Raw genomic sequence first — 22,785 nt, 5'->3', positions numbered from 1 at the left:
ATAGACAGACACACACACAGACCAGACACACAGACCAGACAGACAGACACAGAGACCAGACAGACAGACACACAGACAGACACACAGAGACCAGACAGATAGACACACAGACCAGACACAGACAGACGGACACACAGAGACCAGACAGATAGACACACAGACCAGACAGACCAGACACACAGACAGACGGACACACAGAGACCAGACAGATAGACACACAGACCAGACACACAGACAGACGGACACAGAGACCAGACAGATAGACACACAGACCAGACAGACCAGACACACAGACAGACGGACACAGAGACCAGACAGACAGAGAGCAGACAGATAGACACAGAGAGCAGACACACAGACAGACAGACAGACAGACACACACACAGACAGACAGACACAGAGACTAGACAGACAGACAGACACACACATCGACAGACACACACAGACCAGACAGATAGACAGACGCACACAGATGAGCAATATTTTAAGATAATATCCTTAAGGAATAGAAAGTAGACAAGCGTTGATTTGACAACACAACTGACAGAAGGCACAAATCAGCAGTATGAAGATCTCTCTTGAAATCAGGACTTGAAGGATGTGTTGCAGTAAGAATACCTCTGTTAAGAAAGGGGAACGAGACTAAAAGGCTAAAATATTATTATTTTATTTCTTAGCAGACACCCTTATCCAGGGCGACTTACAACTGTTACAAGATATCACATTATTTTTTTACATACAATTCCCCATTTATACAGTTGGGTTTTTACTGGAGCAATCTAGGTAAAGCACCTTGCTCAAGGGCACAGCAGCAGTGTCCCCCCACCTGGGATTGAACCCACGACCCTCCGGTCAAGAGTCCAGAGCCCTAACCGCTACTCCACACTGCTACCCAGGTTATATATACAGTGCCTTGCGAAAGTATTCGGCCCCCTTGAACTTTGCGACCTTTTGCCACATTTCAGGCTTCAAACATAAAGATATGAAACTGTAATTTTTTGTGAAGAATCAACAACAAGTGGGACACAATCATGAAGTGGAACGAAATTTATTGGATATTTCAAACTTTTTTAACAAATAAAAAACTGAAAAATTGGGCGTGCAAAATTATTCAGCCCCTTTACTTTCAGTGCAGCAAACTCTCTCCAGAAGTTCAGTGAGGATCTCTGAATGATCCAATGTTGACCTAAATGACTAATGATGATAAATAGAATCCACCTGTGTGTAATCAAGTCTCCGTATAAATGCACCTGCACTGTGATAGTCTCAGAGGTCCGTTTAAAGCGCAGAGAGCATCATGAAGAACAAGGAACACACCAGGCAGGTCCGAGATACTGTTGTGGAGAAGTTTAAAGCCGGATTTGGATACAAAAAGATTTCCCAAGCTTTAAACATCCCAAGGAGCACTGTGCAAGCGATAATATTGAAATGGAAGGAGTATCAGACCACTGCAAATCTACCAAGACCTGGCCATCCCTCTAAACTTTCAGCTCATACAAGGAGAAGACTGATCAGAGATGCAGCCAAGAGGCCCATGATCACTCTGGATGAACTGCAGAGATCTACAGCTGAGGTGGGAGACTCTGTCCATAGGACAACAATCAGTCGTATACTGCACAAATCTGGCCTTTATGGTAGAGTGGCAAGAAGAAAGCCATTTCTTAAAGATATCCATAAAAAGTGTCGTTTACAGTTTGCCACAAGCCACCTGGGAGACACACCAAACATGTGGAAGAAGGTGCTCTGGTCAGATGAAACCAAAATCGAACTTTTTGGCAACAATGCAAAACGTTATGTTTGGCGTAAAAGCAACACAGCTCATCACCCTGAACACACCATCCCCACTGTCAAACATGGTGGTGGCAGCATCATGGTTTGGGCCTGCTTTTCTTCAGCAGGGACAGGGAAGATGGTTAAAATTGATGGGAAGATGGATGGAGCCAAATACAGGACCATTCTGGAAGAAAACCTGATGGAGTCTGCAAAAGACCTGAGACTGGGACGGAGATTTGTCTTCCAACAAGACAATGATCCAAAACATAAAGCAAAATCTACAATGGAATGGTTCACAAATAAACATATCCAGGTGTTAGAATGGCCAAGTCAAAGTTCAGACCTGAATCCAATCGAGAATCTGTGGAAAGAACTGAAAACTGCTGTTCACAAATGCTCTCCATCCAACCTCACTGAGCTCGAGCTGTTTTGCAAGGAGGAATGGGCAAAAATTTCAGTCTCTCGATGTGCAAAACTGATAGAGACATACCCCAAGCGACTTACAGCTGTAATCGCAGCAAAAGGTGGCGCTACAAAGTATTAACTTAAGGGGGCTGAATAATTTTGCACGCCCAATTTTTCAGTTTTTTATTTGTTAAAAAAGTTTGAAATATCCAATAAATTTCGTTCCACTTCATGATTGTGTCCCACTTGTTGTTGATTCTTCACAAAAAATTACAGTTTCATATCTTTATGTTTGAAGCCTGAAATGTGGCAAAAGGTCGCAAAGTTCAAGGGGGCCGAATACTTTCGCAAGGCACTGTATATCCCCAAGTTAACCATCTGGAACAGTATTTAATAACCAATTAAAACCAATTATGTTAAAACATTTAGAAAACAGACATTAACATATTTAGAAAAAATACAAAAAAAAAGTAAAAAGCTATTCTATTTTCTTTCTCATAACTATCGGAGATCAGACCTCAGCCTGTTAAGTTACGATATAAAATAATAATCAACGATATAAACAGAGAATCTCAGCAGACCCTTTGGGGCGGATTCAAGGAGAATTTTGCTCTAGACCAACATTTTAAATTTTGTTTTAATTTTTTTTTGGTGTGATTCTGGTGTGGTGCCAACTTTACAGGGAGAGTTCTCCCAGTTTATCTGAACCTCTTCACTGCCAATGGACAACATCTGTACTGAAAGAAAAGATAGGACAGTGTACTCTCCTTTAAAATGACATCAATTAAAATGTTGAGGTTCCTGGGATTTCCAATTCACTTGTAAAGAGATTTCCCTTTATACAAACAGAACAATTACACGGGGATGCTGTTCGGCTCTGCCTTTGATGAATCCGACTTCTCCGACTGATCTTGTTTGTTCAGGATCACAAGTTCTTCCCCTTCTTCTCCTGGATAAAATAAAGGGAAGAGTTTCCCAGAGAATTTCCCCAGGAAGGTGTAAATAACAAAACGATCCTCCACCCTGTAAAAGGAGAGCTTGCCCTCTTCATAATCCAGATGCACCCCGACCTTCAGGGGGGGCAGCACCTTGAGAGGGGTCTCGGGGTCGGTCAAGGCTCTGAGATCATGTCCAAACATTAACTGGAGCACCCAGTAACCTTCCTTGGGACTCAGATCTAAAACTCCTTTCCTCTTGGCAGACTCGCTGGCCACACCCACTTTCCAGCAATCCCTCTTCCCCACCTCCACCTCCCAGTAGTGTCTCCCTGAGGTGAACCCCTCCCTGCCCAGCACAAAGTAATGGTGATCAAATCTCCGTTCAGTGTTGGGGGCCTTCTTGTCTTTGCTATCATGTCTCACACGTTTCCCATCTTCAGACACAGTGAGATGACAGTGTGCTGTATCAGGGTCCAGAGTCACAGCCACTGGAGACAGGAGAAAATAAAAGGGTTTTACAAGAAGTCTTGGTTAATTGATCCTAAAATTTAAATTTAGTAATATTTATATTTGCAATTATTTCTGTATTTTCCTTCGATAAAACAGCTGGGGTAAATCTGTGCAAATGTATAACGCAGTTGGAAATTGAAATGTTTATTCACCGTGGAGCCTTCTTGACTATTATACAGGAAGGTGTGCATGTTAACAGTGTAACACATAGCAACACCTCTATAGAGAAACCTGGTTCTGATGTTACCTGTTTGACTTTGAATCTGCTCCCATTCTAGAAGAAAAAAAAACACAGAGAGAAATTCAATTTCACCTCCAGAACTTCAAATACTCAATCATAAATTATAAGCAACCAAGTTTCTGAAAATGCCTTCCTCAGTGTAGAGAGAGAGAGAGAGAGAGAGAGATTGGAAGTGTCTGTTTTTTCTGTTGTCTGTTGAGAGGATCTTGTGATATTCCAGGAAGTTCATCCAGAACTTCAAACACAAACTCTGCACAGGTCAAAAATGTAAAGAAACTAAGAAAGTCAAGTTTACCTGATTCGAGGACAAATCCTTTGGATTCTGTTGAGACAAAATAGAGGAGATTCAATATCAGTCAATAACAGTCTTTTTAATCTGACTAGTTTGGTGGATCAGTGGTCTACTTACCTTACCCTAAAATAAACATATACAATTCTATAACTTTGACTTGTAGTCTTTCTCAAAGTAATTTTTTTTCATTATTACTACATTTTCATTTATGTAATGTATCTGTTATTAAAATGCATGTCACTGTTCTTTTAAAGGAGATACAAATTTAAAATCTTACTTATTTCTTTACGAAGATCATCACACTCTGAAAGAAATAAAGAGATTTGTTTTATCAGTTTAATGTTTGAGTTGGAAAACCCGACAGAAATATGTAATTTTTTCCCCCACTAAATGTTTACCTGCTTCGTGATTCTGTTTAGCCATTGTCTGAGAATCTAAAATAATAATAAAAAACATTTATACCCAATCTCATCAATGTTCTAAAAGTGGGGAGCTTTATTCTGTTATAAAATTCTGTACAATTTCAGAGTTCTAGTGTTAATAACTCATAAGTCACATTCGATGCTGTGGAGTAAATCATTTTGACTGGAAAAACCCTCCGGGCATTAAATGATATCTCAATTTTAAAATTTCTAGGTAATGCAACACTTTTGGCCATAGCTGTGCATCACTCCACTAAGGACTCTCTCCTGTTTTGTAAGTCATGATCCATACCTCTGAGATTCTTGTATTTGTACACACCCGCAGCGATGAGGACTATGAAGGCTATCACACAAACTATTAAAAACACTGACAAGCCTTTCCATGAGGGGGAGACCAGCGTGAAGAATTCACCTGCAGAGAAACAACATTATTATTATTATTATTATTATTTGTTTATTTAGCAGATGCCTTTATCCAAGGCGACTTACAGAGACTAGGGTGTGTGAACTATGCATCAGCTGCAGAGTCACTTACAACAACTTCTCACCCGAAAGACGGAGCACAAGGAGGTGAAGTGACTTGCTCAGGGTCACACACACACAGTGGCTGAGCCGGGATTTGAACCTCCTGGTTACAAGCCCTTTTCTTTAACCATCAGGACCACACAGCCTCCTATGTTTAGCTCTGTACAACGTGAGCCAATAGCAGTAACTGGAATATGAACATTAAATGCTGGTTCTGTGTCAAAGGCAGGGATCGACAGACACATCCTGGACTGTTAAATAGTTTGGGGTCTTGACCTTATCAGGTATTAATCCCATTCTCTTTCTACATATTAGGAATGAAGCTAAACTGTATGTTAAAAGGCATGGCTTCCAGGAGTGACACCATGCCATGGAGCTGAAGGCATATAAACTAATGACGTCTGGAGTACGTCAGCGACCGTGGGCAGTATGATTGTTTGAATTAAATAATTGTTAACATTTGCCGTCATTCAAGACTTGTCATTGGTATTTAAATCATTCATATGAAATAAACTACTAATTAATAAGACAAGGCTTAGGATAATCCACATTGGCTAATTATACAGAGTACAATTAGAGTGCAGCAAAAAGCCATGTTGGGGGGTCAAATGAAGATCAAAGGGTTCTTCTTTCAGAACGGAGTACATTTTGAGGTCCCAAAATTGTATATATATATATATATATAATATACATATTTTTTTTTTTGCAGACGCCCTTATCCAAGGCGACTTACAGTGGTTAAAAAATATCACATTACAGGCAAGAGCAGTTATAAAATTCAATAGGCAGTAATAAGAACAAATTCAAACAAGAAAACAAATACGGTAAATAATTACGCTTGAGAGTGATTTCGACTAAGACCAGTTAAACTTATAGTAAAAATATTTATACAAGTGAAGTCCATTAAGAGCAGGTAGTAAGTACGATAAATGGATGAGAACGATTTCAAATAAGAGCAATTACAAAAACCATGAATACAGATACCCATGAGAGTAAATACATGATACAGTAAGTAGTTAGAGTTGTGTGCAGCAGTTTATTTGTGGGACGGCTTGCTCATTCCTATGCATCAGTTACCGAGTCAGGTAAGAAAGAGCTCAGGTTTGACTGACCCCCGATGTGGATTCGGGTCTGCAGGACTCTCCTCTCCTTCCCGTGTCTTATAAGACAGATGACCCCGTCGGCCTCCTGTTCCGATATCTGCAGAGAACTCTGGAGAGTGAAGAGCCCGTCTGCTCCTGGCTTCTCAGTGAGAACAGCCCTCCCTGTTAAATCAGCACCCTTCACATTCCACCACTGGAGCTCCGGCTTAGGAAACCAGCCCTCCGAGTCACACTGCAGAGTGACGTCACTGTCCAGCCGGCCAGCCAGACTGAAGCGCGGGGGTCTCCCGAGAGCTGCGGGTAGAATTAAAACAAGCTTGTAAATAAACTCATGACATCACATTATTCTCAACAGGGTTGGGGGTTGGGGGTTGGGGGTTGGGGTTGGAGTTGGGGTTGGGGTTCTGTTGGAGTTGGGGTTGGTGGTTGGGGTTCTGTTGGAGTTGGGGTTGGGGTTGGTGGTTGGGGTTCTGTTGGAGTTGGGGTTGGTGGTTGGGGTTCTGTTGGAGTTGGGGTTGGGGTTGGGTTTGGTGGTTGGGGTTGTGTTGGGGGTTGGTTTGGGTGTTGAGATGAGGGTTGGGAGTTGGGTTGGGGTGGGGGTGGGGGTTGGGTTGGGAGTTGGGGATAGGGTTGGGGCTGGAGTTGGGGTGGGGGTTGGAATTCTGCCTTTGAATCCTGGGTTGGGGTTTGAGGGTTTGAGTGGGGATTGGGGTTGGGGGTTGGGGGTTGGGGTTCTGTTGGAGTTGGGGTTGGGGTTGGGGGTTGGGGTTCTGTTGGAGTTGGGGTTGGTGGTTGGTGTTGTGTTGGAGTTGGGATTGGGGTTGGTTTGGGTGTTGAGATGAGGGTTGGGGGTTGGGTTGGGAGTTGGGGTGGGGTTGGGGGTTGGGGATAGGGTTGGGGCTGGAGTTTGGGTGGGGGTTGGAATTCTGCCTTTGAATCCTGGGTTGGGGTTTGGGGGTTTGAGGGTTGGGGGTTGGAGTTGGGGTTCAGGGTGTGGTTGGGGGTTGGGGGTTGAATTAATAACCAAGAATATTGACTTGTTTAAAGACAAAACGTGTGCTTCACTTAGAATTTTAGGATTGAAACAGAATAAAGAAAACTATTTTTAACATAATTTGGATATTTTACGTAACATCATGCAATCAAAGAAACTACAAAATAATATTGCAAATAAGTCTACCGGAAGCCATAATCACAGTACAGTAAGTACTTCATGTTAGATTTCGAAATGTCGCATTTTTGTCAGTTTATAGTTAAGTATCTGGGGAAAACTACAAAGTGGTGGTGTGTAATTAAATACGTTAACAAGGGAACATTATTCAGCAGCTTTCACTGGACTCTATGAAGCTGAGGGAGTTCATTCTATATAGAGGGTGTGGAATTCAATATGTTAACAAGGGAACATTATTCAGCAGCTTTCATTGGACTCTATGAAGCTGAGTGAGTTCATTCTATATAGAGGGGGTGTAATTCAATATGTTAACAAGGGAACATTATTCAGCAGCTTTCATTGGACTCTATGAAGCTGAGGGAGTTCATTCTATATAGAGGGTGTGGAATTCAATATGTTAACAAGGGAACATTATTCAGCAGCTTTCATTGGACTCTATGAAGCTGAAGAAATTCATTCTATATAGAGGGTGTGGAATTCAATATGTTAACATGGGAACATTATTCAGCAGCTTTCATTGGACTCTATGAAGCTGAGGGAGTTCATTCTATATAGAGGGTGTGTAATTCAATATGCTAACAAGGGAACATTATTCAGCAGCTTTCATTGGACTCTATGAAGCTGAGGGAGTTCATTCTATATAGAGGGTGTGTAATTCAATATGTTAACAAGGGAACATTATTCAGCAGCTTTCATTGGACTCTATGAAGCTGAGGGAGTTCATTCTATATAGAGGGGGTGGAATTCAATATGTTAACAAGGGAACATTATTCAGCAGCTTTCATTGGACTCTATGAAGCTGAGGGAGTTCATTCTATATAGAGGGTGTGGAATTCAATATGTTAACAAGGGAACATTATTCAGCAGCTTTCACTGGACTCTATGAAGCTGAGGGAGTTCATTCTATATAGAGGGGGTGTAATTCAATATGTTAACAAGGGAACATTATTCAGCAGCTTTCATTGGACTCTATGAAGCTGAGGGAGTTCATTCTATATAGAGGGTGTGGAATTCAATATGCTAACAAGGGAATATTATTCAGCAGCATTCATTCGACTTTGTGAAGTCAAAAATGTATTCTATAGGGGCGATGCAAAACCTGTGGCCACCGCTGTAGAGGTAAAGCCATTCAAACTCACCCGAGACCTTTAACTTCATGGTGGAGTCAGTGAACCAGCTCTCTGAAAGTACGTAACACTGATAGCTTCCTTCGTCCGAGACTCTGACGTCGTTCAGCTGCAGAGACACGTTCCCGGCTCCCAGTGCTTCTTTATCGAGGTGAGTTCTGCCTTTGAATCCTGGGCTCTGCCGGCCTTCCAGGTCGGCTCCGGATACGTAGACATGCACGGTTTCATTTCCGTTTTTCACCCAGCTCACCTCCATCCCCACGGCACTGACACCTGTGGAGATGCGGCAGGGAAGCAGGACGCTGCTCCCCACATGGGCAGACACGGGTTCAACTGGAACTTCCACTTTAAAATCGCCTGAGGACACAGGAAATGAGGTTAGTTCAAACTCGTTACGGGAGGGCAGAGTTTTGCTTAGCAAGTAAAAAAAATGCTGCAGGAAATATATTTAAGAAATTAATTAATGAACAGAAAAATGCGTTTTATAATAACTGTACCGAACGCTTTATAATTATCATAATGTATTTTTTGTATACAAAAATGCTGTGCATTATGAGCATCAACAATTTACTTAAAGGATGTGTTGCAGTAATAATCCCTCTGTTAAAGGGGAACGAGACTAAAAGGCTAAACTATGCACAAGAACACAGAAACTGGACGATGGAATAATGGTCAAAGGTGCTTTGGACTGATGATGGATGGACAACGACACCTGTGCCTTCTGCCAGTTCTGTTGTCAATTCAACGCTTGTCTTCAATTTATTATTATTAGTATTTATTTCTTAGCAGACGCCCTTATCCAGGGCGACTTACAATTGTTACAAGATATCACATTATACATTATTTCACATTATACAGATATCACATTGTTTTTTAGATACAATTCCCCATTTTATACAGTTGGGTTTTTACTGGAGCAATCTAGGTAAAGTACCTTGCTCAAGGGTACAGCAGCAGTGTCCCCCCCACCTGGGATTGAACCCACGACCCTCCGGTCAAGAGTCCAGAGCCCGAACCACTACTCCACACTGCTGCCCTATGCAGCAGATCCTTAAGGATATTATTTTCAGGAGTCGCTCGTCCTTATTAGACAGCTTTTTTGGGTCTTCCAGTCCTATCTCAATTACAGATGATGTTTCTCTGTGCTTGTTGATTGTGCTTCGGATACCACACCTTGAAAAGTGAGTGATGCGAGCGACTTCACTCAATCTGTGTCCTTCTGTATGCGAGTCAAGGCTTTGAGGAAATTGTTGATGCTCATAATGCATCAGAGTAGAAAAAAGACTACCGCATTTTTCTGTTTATTAATTAATTCCTTAAATATATTTCCTGCAGCAATTTTTTTTTACTTACTAAGCCAAAACTCTGCCTGCCCGTCCTCTCTCTCTCTCTCTCTCTCTCTCTCTCCCCCTCTCCCCCTCTTTCTCTCTCTTCCCCCTCTCTCTCCCCTCTCTCTCTCTCTTTCTCTCTCTGTCTCTCCCTCTCTCTCTCTCCCCCCCTCTCCCCCCTCTCTCTCTCTCTCTCCCCCTCTCCCCCTCTCTCTCTCTCTCTCTCTCTCTCCCCCTCTCCCCCCTCTCTCTCTCCCCCTCTCCCCCTCTTTCTCTCTCTTCCCCCTCTCTCTCCCCTCTCTTTCTCTCTCTCTGTCTCTCCCTCTCTCCCTCTCTCTCTCTCCCCTCTCTCTCTCTCTTTCTCTCTCTGTCTCTTCCTCCCTCCCTCTCTCCCCCTCTCTCCCTCTCTCTCTCTCTCTCTCTCTCTCTCTCTCCCTCCCTCTCTCACCTGCGTGTGCAGAGTACACCAGCAGAAGGAGACAGAGCACGACCCCATCAGCTCTCCGCAAAACACCCAGTCCTCTCATCCCTGTGAAACAAACCACTGGTTACACTGGGCGCTCCCATCAAACATTCAATCACAAACAACACACACCGGTCCACATTTTCAAATGTTTGAAATTTAAAACGAACCGCCTGAAGTTCTTAAGAGAACGTGGATTACGCGATTTAGTTCTTTGGTTCTTGTTTTGTAAAATTAATGGACGTTGGACCTCTTTTTAACCTTTGATTTCAGGAGCGGCAGCATTCAATGCGATAACACACGACAGCTTCACATGCTCAAAGTTTTCCACCCTACTCTTGAACTAATTTAGCTTCATAGAGTCCAATGAAAGCTGCTAAATAATGTTCCCTTGTTAACATATTGAATTCCACCCCCTCTATATAGAATGAACTCCCTCAGCTTCATAGAGTCCAATGAAAGCTGCTGAATAATGTTCCCTTGTTAACATATTGAATTCCACCCCCTCTATATAGAATGAACTCCCTCAGCTTCATAGAGTCCAATGAAAGCTGCTGAATAATGTTCCCTTGTTAACATATTGAATTACACACCCTCTATATAGAATGAACTCCCTCAGCTTCATAGAGTCCAGTGAAAGCTGCTGAATAATGTTCCCTTGTTAACATATTGAATTCCACCCCCTCTATATAGAATGAACTCCCTCAGCTTCATAGAGTCCAATGAAAGCTGCTGAATAATGTTCCCTTGTTAACATATTGAATTCCACCCCCTCTATATAGAATGAACTCCCTCAGCTTCATAGAGTCCAATGAAAGCTGCTGAATAATGTTCCCTTGTTAACATATTGAATTCCACCCCCTCTATATAGAATGAACTCCCTCAGCTTCATAGAGTCCAATGAAAGCTGCTGAATAATGTTCCCTTGTTAACATATTGAATTCCACACCCTCTATATAGAATGAACTCCCTCAGCTTCATAGAGTCCAATGAAAGCTGCTGAATAATGTTCCCTTGTTAACATATTGAATTCCACCCCCTCTATATAGAATGAACTCCCTCAGCTTCATAGAGTCCAATGAAAGCTGCTGAATAATGTTCCCTTGTTAACATATTGAATTACACACCCAGCGCTTTGGAGTTTTCCCCAGATACTTAATGACAAAACTGACTGGAAAATTGTGATATGAAATACTTACTGTACTGCTATTATGGCTTCCGGTAGACTTTTTTTTGTGATATAATTTTATAGTTTCTTTGTTAAATAAAATATCTAAATTATGTTCATATATATATATATATTCATGATACCTCAATCCTAAAATTCGAATTGATGCTAAACTTTTGCCCAGAGCTCTAGACATCACTGATAAAACACATCTTTAAAAAGAATTACAAAGACTGTTTAACAAAAGTAATTAATTAATAAGTCCTTGCCTTCTGCTTTCCAAGGGGACCCTTCCACAGGAACAGATCACCAACTCGATGGATTTCTTTTGAACCAATCCGTCTGTCTGATCGTCTTAATCGACCGGTTTCACGCTAAATAAGAACATAGGAACATAAGAAATAACTGTCTGTAAAACCAATTCTCTGCTCCAGAAAACAACACAACATGGAGTCCAGCCTGTGGAGTCGTGGCGTTTTTATTCCGATGTTAAAAAGAAAGGTTTCACTTTGACCGTTCTCCGCAGCGGCTTGGACTTTGGACAGTGATAAAGATTGTTATCAGCTAAACAAACAGGGCAGACATAGTAAAAGGCTGCTGACTGACTTTTTAAAGTCGTTTTCTGAAGGGACTTCTTACACTGACTCAATGGAAGTCTAATCACGAGCCAGGAAGCTGTTGTAAAGCTGTAAAGCTCGCTAGAAATGGCTTATAATTGAATTGCTCCTTCCCTTATGAAAGTTTCCCGAATGTAAAAGCACAGTAAAGTGTAATAAAGCACAGTGAAAGCATAGGGAAGCATTGTAAAGCACAGAGAGGTCTGGTAAAGCATAGGGAAGCATTGTAAAGCACAGAGAGGTCTGGTAAAGCATAGGGAAGCATTGTAAAGCACAGAGAGGTCTGGTAAAGCATAGGGAAACATTGTAAAGCACAGAGAGGTCTGGCAAAGCATAGGGAAGCATTGTAAAGCACAGAGAGGTCTGGTAAAGCATAGGGAAGCATTGCAAAGCACAGAGAGGTCTGGTAAAGCACAGAGAGGTCTGGTAAAGCATAGGGAAGCATTGTAAAGCACAGAGAGGTCTGGTAAAGCATAAGGAAGCATTGTAAAGCACAGAGAGGTCTGGTAAAGCATAGGGAAGCATTGTAAAGCACAGAGAGGTCTGGTAAAGCATAGGGAAGCATTGTAAAGCACAGAGAGGTCTGGTAAAGCATAGGGAAGCATTGTAAAGCACAGAGAGGTCTGGTAAAGCATAGGGAAGCATTGCAAAGCACAGAGAGGTCTGGTAAAGCACAGAGAGGTCTGGTAAAGCATAGGGAAGCATTGTAAAGCACAGAGAGGTCTGGTAAAGCATAGGGAAGCATTGTAAAGCACAGAGAGGTCTGGTAAAGCATAGGGAAGCATTGTAAAGCACAGAGAGGTCTGGTAAAGCATACGGAGCATTGTAAAGCACAGAGAGGTCTGGTAAAGCATAGGGAAGCATTGCAAAGCACAGAGAGGTCTGGTAAAGCACAGAGAGGTCTGGTAAAGCATAGGGAAGCATTGTAAAGCACAGAGAGGTCTGGTAAAGCATAAGGAAGCATTGTAAAGCACAGAGAGGTCTGGTAAAGCATAGGGAAGCATTGTAAAGCACAGAGAGGTCTGGTAAAGCACAGGGAAGCATTGTAAAGCACAGAGAGGTCTGGTAAAGCATAGGGAAGCATTGTAAAGCACAGAGAGGTCTGGTAAAGCACAGGGAAGCATTGTAAAGCACAGAGAGGTCTGGTAAAGCATAGGGAAGCATTGTAAAGCACAGAGAGGTGTGGTAAAGCATAGGGAAGCATTGTAAAGCACAGAGAGGTGTGGTAAAGCATAGGGAAGCATTGTAAAGCACAGAGAGGTCTGGTAAAGCATAGGGAAGCATTGTAAAGCACACAGGTGTGGTAAAGCATAGGGAAGCATTGTAAAGCACAGAGAGGTCTGGTAAAGCATAGGGAAGCATTGTAAAGCACACAGGTGTGGTAAAGCATAGGGAAGCATTGTAAAGCACAGAGAGGTGTGGTAAAGCATAGGGAAGCATTGTAAAGCACAGAGAGGTCTGGTAAAGCATAGGGAAGCATTGTAAAGCACACAGGTGTGGTAAAGCATAGGGAAGCATTGTAAAGCACAGAGAGGTCTGGTAAAGCATAGGGAAGCATTGTAAAGCACAGAGAGGTATGGTAAAGCATAGGGAAGCATTGTAAAGCACAGAGAGGTCTGGTAAAGCATAGGGAAGCATTGTAAAGCACACAGGTGTGGTAAAGCATAGGGAAGCATTGTAAAGCACACAGGTGTGGTAAAGCATAGGGAAGCATTGTAAAGCACAGAGAGGTCTGTTAAAGCATAGGGAAGCATTGTAAAGCACAGAGAGGTCTGGTAAAGCATAGGGAAGCATTGTAAAGCACACAGGTGTGGTAAAGCATAGGGAAGCATTGTAAAGCACAGAGAGGTCTGGTAAAGCATAGGGAAGCATTGTAAAGCACACAGGTGTGGTAAAGCATAGGGAAGCATTGTAAAGCACAGAGAGGTGTGGTAAAGCATAGGGAAGCATTGTAAAGCACAGAGAGGTCTGGTAAAGCATAGGGAAGCATTGTAAAGCACACAGGTGTGGTAAAGCATAGGGAAGCATTGTAAAGCACAGAGAGGTCTGGTAAAGCATAGGGAAGCATTGTAAAGCACAGAGAGGTATGGTAAAGCATAGGGAAGCATTGTAAAGCACAGAGAGGTCTGGTAAAGCATAGGGAAGCATTGTAAAGCACACAGGTGTGGTAAAGCATAGGGAAGCATTGTAAAGCACACAGGTGTGGTAAAGCATAGGGAAGCATTGTAAAGCACAGAGAGGTCTGTTAAAGCATAGGGAAGCATTGTAAAGCACAGAGAGGTCTGGTAAAGCATAGGGAAGCATTGTAAAGCACAGAGAGGTCTGGTAAAGCATAGGGAAGCATTGTAAAGCACAGAGAGGTCTGGTAAAGCATAGGGAAGCATTGTAAAGCACAGAGAGGTCTGGTAAAGCATAGGGAAGCATTGTAAAGCACAGAGAGGTCTGGTAAAGCATAGGGAAGCATTGTAAAGCACAGAGAGGTCTGGTTAAGCATAGGGATGTATTGAGGGAGGGGTGTGTAGTTCTCTGTAATGAACATCACGGCTGAAGACCTAACATATATTTAAATGTCATTGTCTGTTTTTCACAAACTACTCATTTACTCATTCAAGGCTTTTTTCTTTGCATTTCACTGCTTAAATATAGTATTGTAGTTTTGTCTTGCAACACATTCAAATTAAATGTACTAAAGCATCGTTCAAAAAAAAAACCCTACTACGACTACTACTAATAATAATAATAAAAGTATGAAATTAAATGTATAACTAAAAACACACACACACACACACAATGTGGGTTCAGAATGGAACACTTGTAAGGGAGGGTCGGCGGGAACGATTTGAGCGCGACACCAACTTCCTGTGTTTTGGGACACGTATATCTTCCGTGCTGGATCCGGGTTTCTCTGAGCGATTCCTAATTATAACTGCAATTAAATCTTAAAGAAAACATGTCGAACTCGGTGCTGTCTGTGATTTCCCGGTTCTTGAGTGAATACTCCTCCTCCACGCCGAGTAAACTGAAGCTCGTCGACGCGTACTTGCTGTACATCTTGCTCACCGGAGCGATGCAGTTTTTGTACTGCCTGCTTGTCGGGACGTTCCCCTTCAACTCGTTCCTCTCCGGCTTCATATCGTGCGTCGGGTGCTTTATTCTTGCAGGTAAGAATTCTTGTCTTTATTTTCATCGGGCATGTCTTCAGACGCCCAAATGCATATCGTGACGTGGTCGGGGTCTTTTTTTTATTTTTGCAAAACTGAAAATGTTTAAAATATTTTGATTACTCATATGCAAGCCGCCGACTTGTAATCAACGCACTTAGCAGGGATGGGAATCAGACTCCTATTGCACAGCAGTGTGATCCAGTCCAGGTTTTACTACCAGCTTGATCAGCCCCCAGTGTGTCTAGCTAACAAGCTCAGGTGTGTCTGATTATTAAACTCCTAGTGAAACCAGGACTGGATCACACTGCTGTGCAGCGGGAGTCTGATTCCCATCCCTGTGATGATAACCAGCATTATTATCCAGTCAGGTATCGTAATAAAGTGTCCGGGCAGTGTATATGGACAATGGAAGATGTATTTCATATTTTTAGTTATTTAGACCAGAGCTTCCGATCCTCTCTGCTGTGTGGGCTGGTTTTACTTCAGAGCTCTCGATTACTGAACTAGACCCTTCATTGAACCGATCGTTTGCTTAATTAGTCATTTTTAATTGTTTTCAGCTCTTACACATTTGCAGAGTTTAACTTATAAAATGTTATTGAAGCTAACTTGAAATCTTCTCTCTCTCTCTCTCTCTCTCTCTCTCTCTCTCTCTCTCTCTCTCTCTGCCTGTCTGTCTCTCTCTTTCTCCCCTCTCTCCCCCTCCCCTCCCCCTCCCTCCCTCCCCTCCCCTCCCCTCCCCCTCCCTCCCTCCCCTCCCCTCCCCTCCCCCTCCCTCCCTCCCCTCCCCTCCCCCTCCCTCCCTCCCCTCCCCCTCCCTCCCCTCCCCTCCCCTCCCCCTCCCCCCCCTCCCTCCCTCCCCTCCCCTCTCCCCCCTCCCTCCCTCCCCTCCCCTCTCCCTCCCTCCCTCCCCTCCCCTCCCTCCCCTCCCTCCCCTCCCCTCCCCCTCCCTCCCCTCCCCTCCCCCTCCCTCCCTCCCCTCCCCTCTCCCTCCCTCCCTCCCCTCCCCTCTCCCCTCTCTCTCCCCCCCTCCCTCTCTCCCCTCTCCCTCCCTCCCTCCCTCTCTCCCCTCTCCCCTCTCCCTCCCTCTCTCCCCTCTCCCTCCCTCCCTCTCTCCCCTCTCCCTCCCTCCCTCCCTCCCTCCCTCTCTCCCCTCTCCCTCTCTCCCCTCTCCCTCTCTCCCCTCTCCCTCCCTCCCTCTCTCCCCTCCCTCCCTCTCTCCCCTCCCTCTCTCCCCTCCCTCTCCCTCCCTCTCTCTCCCTCCCTCTCTCTCCCTCCCTCCCTCTCTCCCCTCACCTCCCTCCCTCCCTCTCCCCTCCCTCTCTCCCCTCCCTCCCTCTCTCCCCTCCCTCTCTCCCCTCCCTCTCCCTCCCTCTCTCTCCCTCCCTCTCTCTCCCTCCCTCTCTCTCCCTCCCTCCCTCTCTCCCCTCACCTCCCTCTCTCCCCTCACCTCCCTCCCTCTCTCTCCTCCCTCCACCTCTCTCCTCCCTCCACCTCTCTCCCCCTCCACCTCTCCCTCTCTCCCCCCTCCACCTCTCCCTCTCTCCCCCTCTCCCCTCCCTCTCTCTCTCCCCTCCCCCTCTCCTCTCCTCCCTCTCTCTCCCCCCTCCACCTCTCCCTCTCTCTCCCCCCTCCCTCCCTCCCTCTCTCTCCTCTTTCTCTCTCCCCTCTCTCTCTCTCTCCCCTCCCTCCCTCTCTCTCCTCTCTCTCTCTCTCTCCCTCTCCCCCTCCTCTCCTCTCTCTCTCTCTCCCCTCTTTCTCACTCTCTCTGCCTCAGTGTGTCTTCGTATTCAGGTGAACCCCAACAACAAGGGTGAATTCCTGGGTATCTCCCCAGAACGTGCCTTTGCCGACTTCCTATTCGCTCACACAGTCCTGCACCTGGTGGTCATCAATTTCATTGGCTGAGTCCCCTGCCTAGCCACGCCCACTTCACAGGTACAGTAGCTGTGAATTGATCTGAAATCCTAGTTTTGACAGCTTGAGATTGGCTTGCAATGCGATTCACAGACGGACAGTGGGCTAATTAATTCACTAGCCTCTCGATCCTGCGTTTCAATCTGGGTGGGGTGGCATGGAGGGCTAATTAATTGACTAGCCGCTATTGAAAAGTTGGTATTATTATTATTATTATTAATTTATTAGCAGACGCCCTTATCCAGGGTAGGAAATTGTATGTTGAGGAACATTTTGAAGACTTTGAGAGTTCTTGTCAAACGTTTGTCATTTTGAATGTGTTTTTTTTTTTTTTATTTGTAAATATTTGTCTGTTTTAGGTGTTTAAAAAATTATGGATGATTATAAAAATAATTAAACTGAGAGTCCTGTCTGATTTATTTATTTATTTATTTATTTTTCAGGTTCTGAAAAAACAAAACAAAAATCCCATAATACCAAAGTGACCTTTGGAGAAGATGGATTTAATTTTCATTTCACTAAAAAAAAAAAGTCTTGTTTTTGATTTTGTTCATATTTCATCCAGTTTTTGTTGAATTGCGAAATAAGAAGCTTTTGTTAATAAATCAAATTTAAAAAAAAGAAAGTGTTTATCCTTTTTTTATGTCATAAATAACTGTCTTCTTAAAAGCAGCTTTTAAATTCCATTTTTTGCCATCGTTTTTACTGCCCTCCCTCACATCAGTCTTGAGCTGCTGTGACAGTTCAGGCGCCTCTGCCATGGACGTCTGCAACACAGGCTAGATCGGCCACCGTGCCTTTTATAAGAGTTGGCGCCCTCTAGTGGTGTGCCACTGTGGATTAAGTTTTTTTCGCTGGCGATATACTAGATGTCGCTGTGCCCTAGACTGGACAGTACTGTTAGTTTAGTGAGGAGACAGACAGACTTGTATCATTTTTAAAAAATAAAAATATATTTTTTACATTATTATTATTATTTGTTTATTTAACAGATGCCTTTATCCAAGGCGACTTACAGAGACTAGGGTGTGTGAACTGTGCATCAGCTGCAGAGTCACTTACAACTACGTCTCACCCGAAAGACGGAGCACAAGGAGGTTAAGTGACTTGCTCAGGGTCACACAGTGAGTCGGGCTGAGCTGGGATTTCAACCGGGGACCTCCTGGTTACAAGCCCTTTTCTTTAACCACTGGATCACACAGCCTCCTATCAGCCACATCAGTAATAATACATTGAAATACTGTCTTATTACACGTTCGTTTTTTGTGTAATTTGTCAGGAACTTATGAAAAATATATTACAATATTTAATTACCACAGTAGAATTGAAAAATCCCCTTCTATATATAGAATGAACTCCCTCAGCTTCATAGAGTCCAATGAAAGCTGTTGAATAATGTTCCCTTGTTAACATATTGAATTCCACCCCCTCTATATAGAATGAACTCCCTCAGCTTCATAGAGTCCAATGAAAGCTGCTGAATAATGTTCCCTTGTTAACATATTGAATTCCACCCCCTCTATATAGAATGAACTCCCTCAGCTTCATAGAGTCCAATGAAAGCTGCTGAATAATGTTCCCTTGTTAACATATTGAATTCCACCCCCTCTATATAGAATGAACTCCCTCAGCTTCATAGAGTCCAATGAAAGCTGCTGAATAATGTTCCCTTGTTAACATTGAATTACACACCTCCGCTTTGGAGTTTTCCTCAGATACTGACATGAAAAAATGTAAGTTTTAAAAATCTAACAGGAAATACTTACTGTACTGCTATTATGGCTTCCGGTAGACTTCATTTTACAGTTTTCTTTTGATTACATCATAATGCTAAATAAAATATCTAAATTATGTTCCTGTAGTTGCTGCTCCTTTAAATCCTTTGTTGCCGGGTAGATTTAAACATCCAGGGCTGTTTCGGAGATTGCGATTGGCTGGCTTGTTGTCAGGCGGAACTCAGAGACTGATGCACCTTTTCCAATTGACGTTCATCAAAGGGTCGAAATGGCGGTGAGCAGTTTCGTAAAGTGAAACTGCCGCCATTTTGGATCTGCTGCAGAGTCAGCATTGTGTGTAAACTATAGAGAAACTGGAGCCAAAATGGCCGGCACTGGAACACAGATTCACACACACACATCTATAAACTTTTTTTGGTGCTACAATTGGTCTCGAACTGTGACCTCCGCGACCCCGTGAACCTGGGTCAGCTGCCTGCAGTGTAGGTTGGCGATAAGCTTTCGGCGGCCAGATTTGAAAGGAACAATCGTTTCCGTCAGGGTGAGTGTGGAGTGACGCGCCACGTCGCTGAGCAGGGGGAAAAAAAAAACAGAACACTTTAAACAAAGAGAGATACTGAGAGACAGAGAGACAGACAGAGAGACAGAGAGACAGACACACACACAGTTTTTCTCTTCTCTTACCCAATGTTGATTCTCTTGGGGGTCTGCAGGCCTGCCCCCTCCAAGCTGATCACCGCGCAATTCAGTGTTTTGGACAGCGGGTTGGTGAAGATGATTTTGACTCGCAACTGCTTACCCACCACAGCGCTCCCTTCAGGCTGGAGGAGAGAAGTGCAGTCATTGAATTTACACTGAAGGCACTGAGAAAGACTTCTAGTGGAAACGTTCAGTCATTGAATTTACACTGAAGATGCTGAGAAAGACTTCTAGTGGAAACGTTTGCCGTTGAATTTACACTGAAGATGCTGAGAAAGGCTTCTAGTGGAAACGTTTGCCATTGAATTTACACTGAAGACGCTGAGAAAGACTTCTAGTGGAAACGTTTGCCATTGAATTTACACTGAAGACACTGAGAAAGACTTCTAGTGGAAACGTTTGCCATTGAATTTACACTGAAGACCCTGAGAAAGACTTCTAGTGGAAACGTTTGCCGTTGAATTCACACTGAAGACACTGAGAAAGACTTCTGGTGGAAACGTTTGCCGTTGAATTTACACTGAAGACACTGAGAAAGACTTCTAGTGGAAACGTTTGCCATTGAATTTACACTGAAGACGCTGAGAAAGACTTCTAGTGGAAACGTTTGCCATACATAGCCATTGTTTTGTTAATTCACCCTGGCAGCGTTCACTGGTGTGGATGGCTTTCAACGATATGATGCTAACAGCGGCTCCAGAAAGGATCCAATATGGTGACGATGGCCTGCATTTCCAGCTGACCCAGAAAGCTGTCAAAAAAACTGAAATACCGACCAAACGCTTGACTTTTAAACAGAACTGGCGCAGCGAGACGCATTAGTTATGTGTACAGAGCATTCAGAGAGCCTTGTTTTTTTGAGTACAGTTCCCCTTTAAATGTTTTATGGCTATGGATTGTATATTACACCACAGTATCACAGTGCATTAACACACTGTATATATTGAACTGTAATTCAGTGCATTCACACACTCTATCAGTATTCAGTACTGATCCGGTATTCCTGGGCCCGGCTGGTACCTGGATCTGCAGGTCTGGAGTCTGCAGTCTGAAGACGTGCTGAGTGGCCAGAACCTGCCCAGTCTGACTGACCCGACCCGCCACCGTCATCACCAGAGCAGCCTGGTCCACCAGCTGGTCCTGATAGTCCGAGTACGTGAGAACCCACTGCACTGTCCTGACTGTGAGGAAGCAAAGGACACAGGGACACAGAGTCAATCACACACACTGAGACACACTGAGACACACACACACACTGAGACACACACACTGAGACACACACCGAGACACACACACTGAGACACACACACACACACTGAGACACACACTGAGACACACACACACTGAGACACACACACACTGAGACACACACACACACTGAGACACACACACACTGAGACACACACACACACTGAGCCACACACACACTGAGACACACACACAGAGACACACACACACAGACAGACACACACACACACACTGAGACACACACACACTGAGACACACACACTGAGACACACAGTCTCTTACCCTCGCCAGGCATCAGTTGGACGTTGATGGAGTCCTTCTTGATGGTTGCCTTGACGACCCCGGTGTAGTACATGACTGCGATCTGGCCGTGCAGCACGGCGCTGCGTGCCGATTGGCTCCTGTTCGCCACGACGATGAGGATGGAGGCGGAGCTTCCCACGTGAAGCCCCGCCCCGTCCGTGCTGACCTCAACGCTGACGTCCCCCGCCTGCCGGTTCAAGTAAACGTTGGGCTTGCTGCCGTAGCGACAGGCCGTCTCCACGGCGATGCGCTCCTCCTTGCTGCCTAGCAACCAAGAGACAGAGAGAGAGACAGAGAGAGAGAGAGAGATTTAATAGCTTGCTGTATAATACACTAGACATTATCGCACTGTGCTGCACAGCTGAGGCCACAAATTTTAGGATTGAGACATAATTAAAAACAATAACAGCAAAAAAAAAAAAAATATGAACATAATTTATTTATTTTATTTAACATCATGATGCAATCAACTAAACTCTCCTATCCCTGCCCTCTCACCCTCAGGGTGCTTGTACATGTCCTGCCTCTCCCCTCTCCCCTCTTTCTGCTCTCCTCTCTCTCTGCTCTCCTCTCCCCGCTCTCCTTTCTCCCCTCTCCTCTCCTCTCCCCTCTCTCCCTTGTCTACCCTCTCCCCTCCCCTCTCCTCTCCTCTCCCCTCTCTCCCCAGTCTACCCTCTCCCCTCTCCTCTCCCCTCCCTCCCCTCCCTCCCCTCAGGGTATTTGTACATGTCTGTGATGTCTCCCCTCTCCTCCCTCTCCCCTCTCTCCCCTCTCTCCCCTCCCCTCTCCACTCACGCTCAGGGTATTTGTACATCTCTGTGATGTCTCCCCTCTCCTCCCTCTCCCCTCCCTCCCCTCCCCTCTCCACTCACCCTCAGGGTATTTGTACATGTCTGTGATGTCTCCCCTCCCTCTCCCCTCTCCTCCCTCTCCCCTCTCCTCCCTCTCCCCTCCCTCCCCTCCCCTCTCCACTCACCCTCAGGGTATTTGTACATGTCTGTGATGTCTTCCCTCTCCTCAGACCCCACTGCCTTGGTGAGGATGTGGCTCCCGATTGCCTTCCTCTCACTGAACACCTGAGTGAAGGAGCCGTCCGCCCGCCGCTGCCAGTAGATCTTATCACTGTTCACCTGCCGGAGAGAGAGGAGAGAACCCATTGCAACGTGCAGGGTGCAGTGTGTAGGGTGCAGGGTGCATGGTGCAGTGTGTAGGGTGCAGGGTGTAGGGTGCAGTTTGCAGGGTGCAGGGTGTAGGGTGCAGTTTGCAGGGTGCAGTGTGCATGGTGCAGTGTGTAAGGTGCAGTGTGTAAGGTGCAGTGTGTAGTGTGTAGGGTGCAGGGTGTAGGGTGCAGTGTGCATGGTGCAGTGTGTAGTGTGTAAGGTGCACTGTGTAGGGTGCAGGGTGTAGGGTGCAGGGTGTAGGATGCAGGGTGCAGTGTGTAGGGTGCAGGGTGTAGGGTGCAGTTTGCAGGGTGCAGGGTGTAGAGTGCATTGTGTAGGGTGCAGGGTGTAGGGTGCAGGGTGTAGGGTGCAGTGTGTAAGGTGCAGGGTGTAGTGTGTAGGGTGCAGGGTGTAGGGTGCAGAGTGTAGGGTGCAGTTTGCAGGGTGTAGGGTGCAGAGTGTAGGGTGCAGTTTG

At 44.7% G+C, this 22,785-nt stretch overlaps 3 protein-coding genes across 3 annotated transcripts in view; 1 reads left to right on the top strand and 2 right to left on the bottom strand.

Moving 5' to 3' along the window:
• Positions 1 to 2,542: 2,542 nt before the first annotated feature.
• On the bottom strand, positions 2,543 to 12,060 carry LOC117970755 (butyrophilin subfamily 1 member A1-like). Its single transcript, XM_059012384.1, has 10 exons — positions 11,736 to 12,060; positions 10,284 to 10,364; positions 8,520 to 8,864; positions 6,219 to 6,503; positions 4,874 to 4,993; positions 4,558 to 4,593; positions 4,437 to 4,463; positions 4,163 to 4,189; positions 3,874 to 3,900; positions 2,543 to 3,604 (listed from the first exon to the last, which is right to left on the bottom strand). The coding sequence occupies exons 2-10, from the start codon at positions 10,360 to 10,362 to the stop codon at positions 3,033 to 3,035; spliced, it is 1,518 nt and encodes a 505-aa protein (XP_058868367.1). The 5' UTR covers positions 10,363 to 10,364; positions 11,736 to 12,060; the 3' UTR covers positions 2,543 to 3,032.
• Positions 12,061 to 14,926: 2,866 nt separating this feature from the next.
• Positions 14,927 to 17,789, top strand: LOC131709705 (dolichyl-diphosphooligosaccharide--protein glycosyltransferase subunit DAD1-like). The gene is made up of 3 exons (XM_059012383.1): positions 14,927 to 15,244; positions 17,025 to 17,185; positions 17,608 to 17,789. The coding sequence occupies exons 1-2, from the start codon at positions 15,034 to 15,036 to the stop codon at positions 17,153 to 17,155; spliced, it is 342 nt and encodes a 113-aa protein (XP_058868366.1). The 5' UTR covers positions 14,927 to 15,033; the 3' UTR covers positions 17,156 to 17,185; positions 17,608 to 17,789.
• Positions 17,790 to 18,168: 379 nt separating this feature from the next.
• The window catches only part of LOC117398996 (protein-glutamine gamma-glutamyltransferase K-like), a 15,716-nt gene continuing 11,099 nt past the window's right edge, over positions 18,169 to 22,785 (bottom strand). Inside the window, exons 10-14 of the mRNA XM_059012382.1 lie at positions 22,127 to 22,280; positions 21,130 to 21,414; positions 20,620 to 20,780; positions 19,585 to 19,721; positions 18,169 to 19,468 (exon numbers count right to left, since the gene is read on the bottom strand). Of these exons, the coding sequence (XP_058868365.1) occupies positions 19,321 to 19,468; positions 19,585 to 19,721; positions 20,620 to 20,780; positions 21,130 to 21,414; positions 22,127 to 22,280 (885 nt within the window). The 3' untranslated portion in view covers positions 18,169 to 19,320. The remainder of the gene's footprint in view (positions 19,469 to 19,584; positions 19,722 to 20,619; positions 20,781 to 21,129; positions 21,415 to 22,126; positions 22,281 to 22,785) is intronic.

Source organism: Acipenser ruthenus, chromosome 44, assembly GCF_902713425.1.
Source record: "Acipenser ruthenus chromosome 44, fAciRut3.2 maternal haplotype, whole genome shotgun sequence".
NCBI classification, from domain to species: Eukaryota; Metazoa; Chordata; class Actinopteri; order Acipenseriformes; family Acipenseridae; genus Acipenser; species Acipenser ruthenus.
This window is presented reverse-complemented; position numbering and strand designations above follow the sequence as displayed.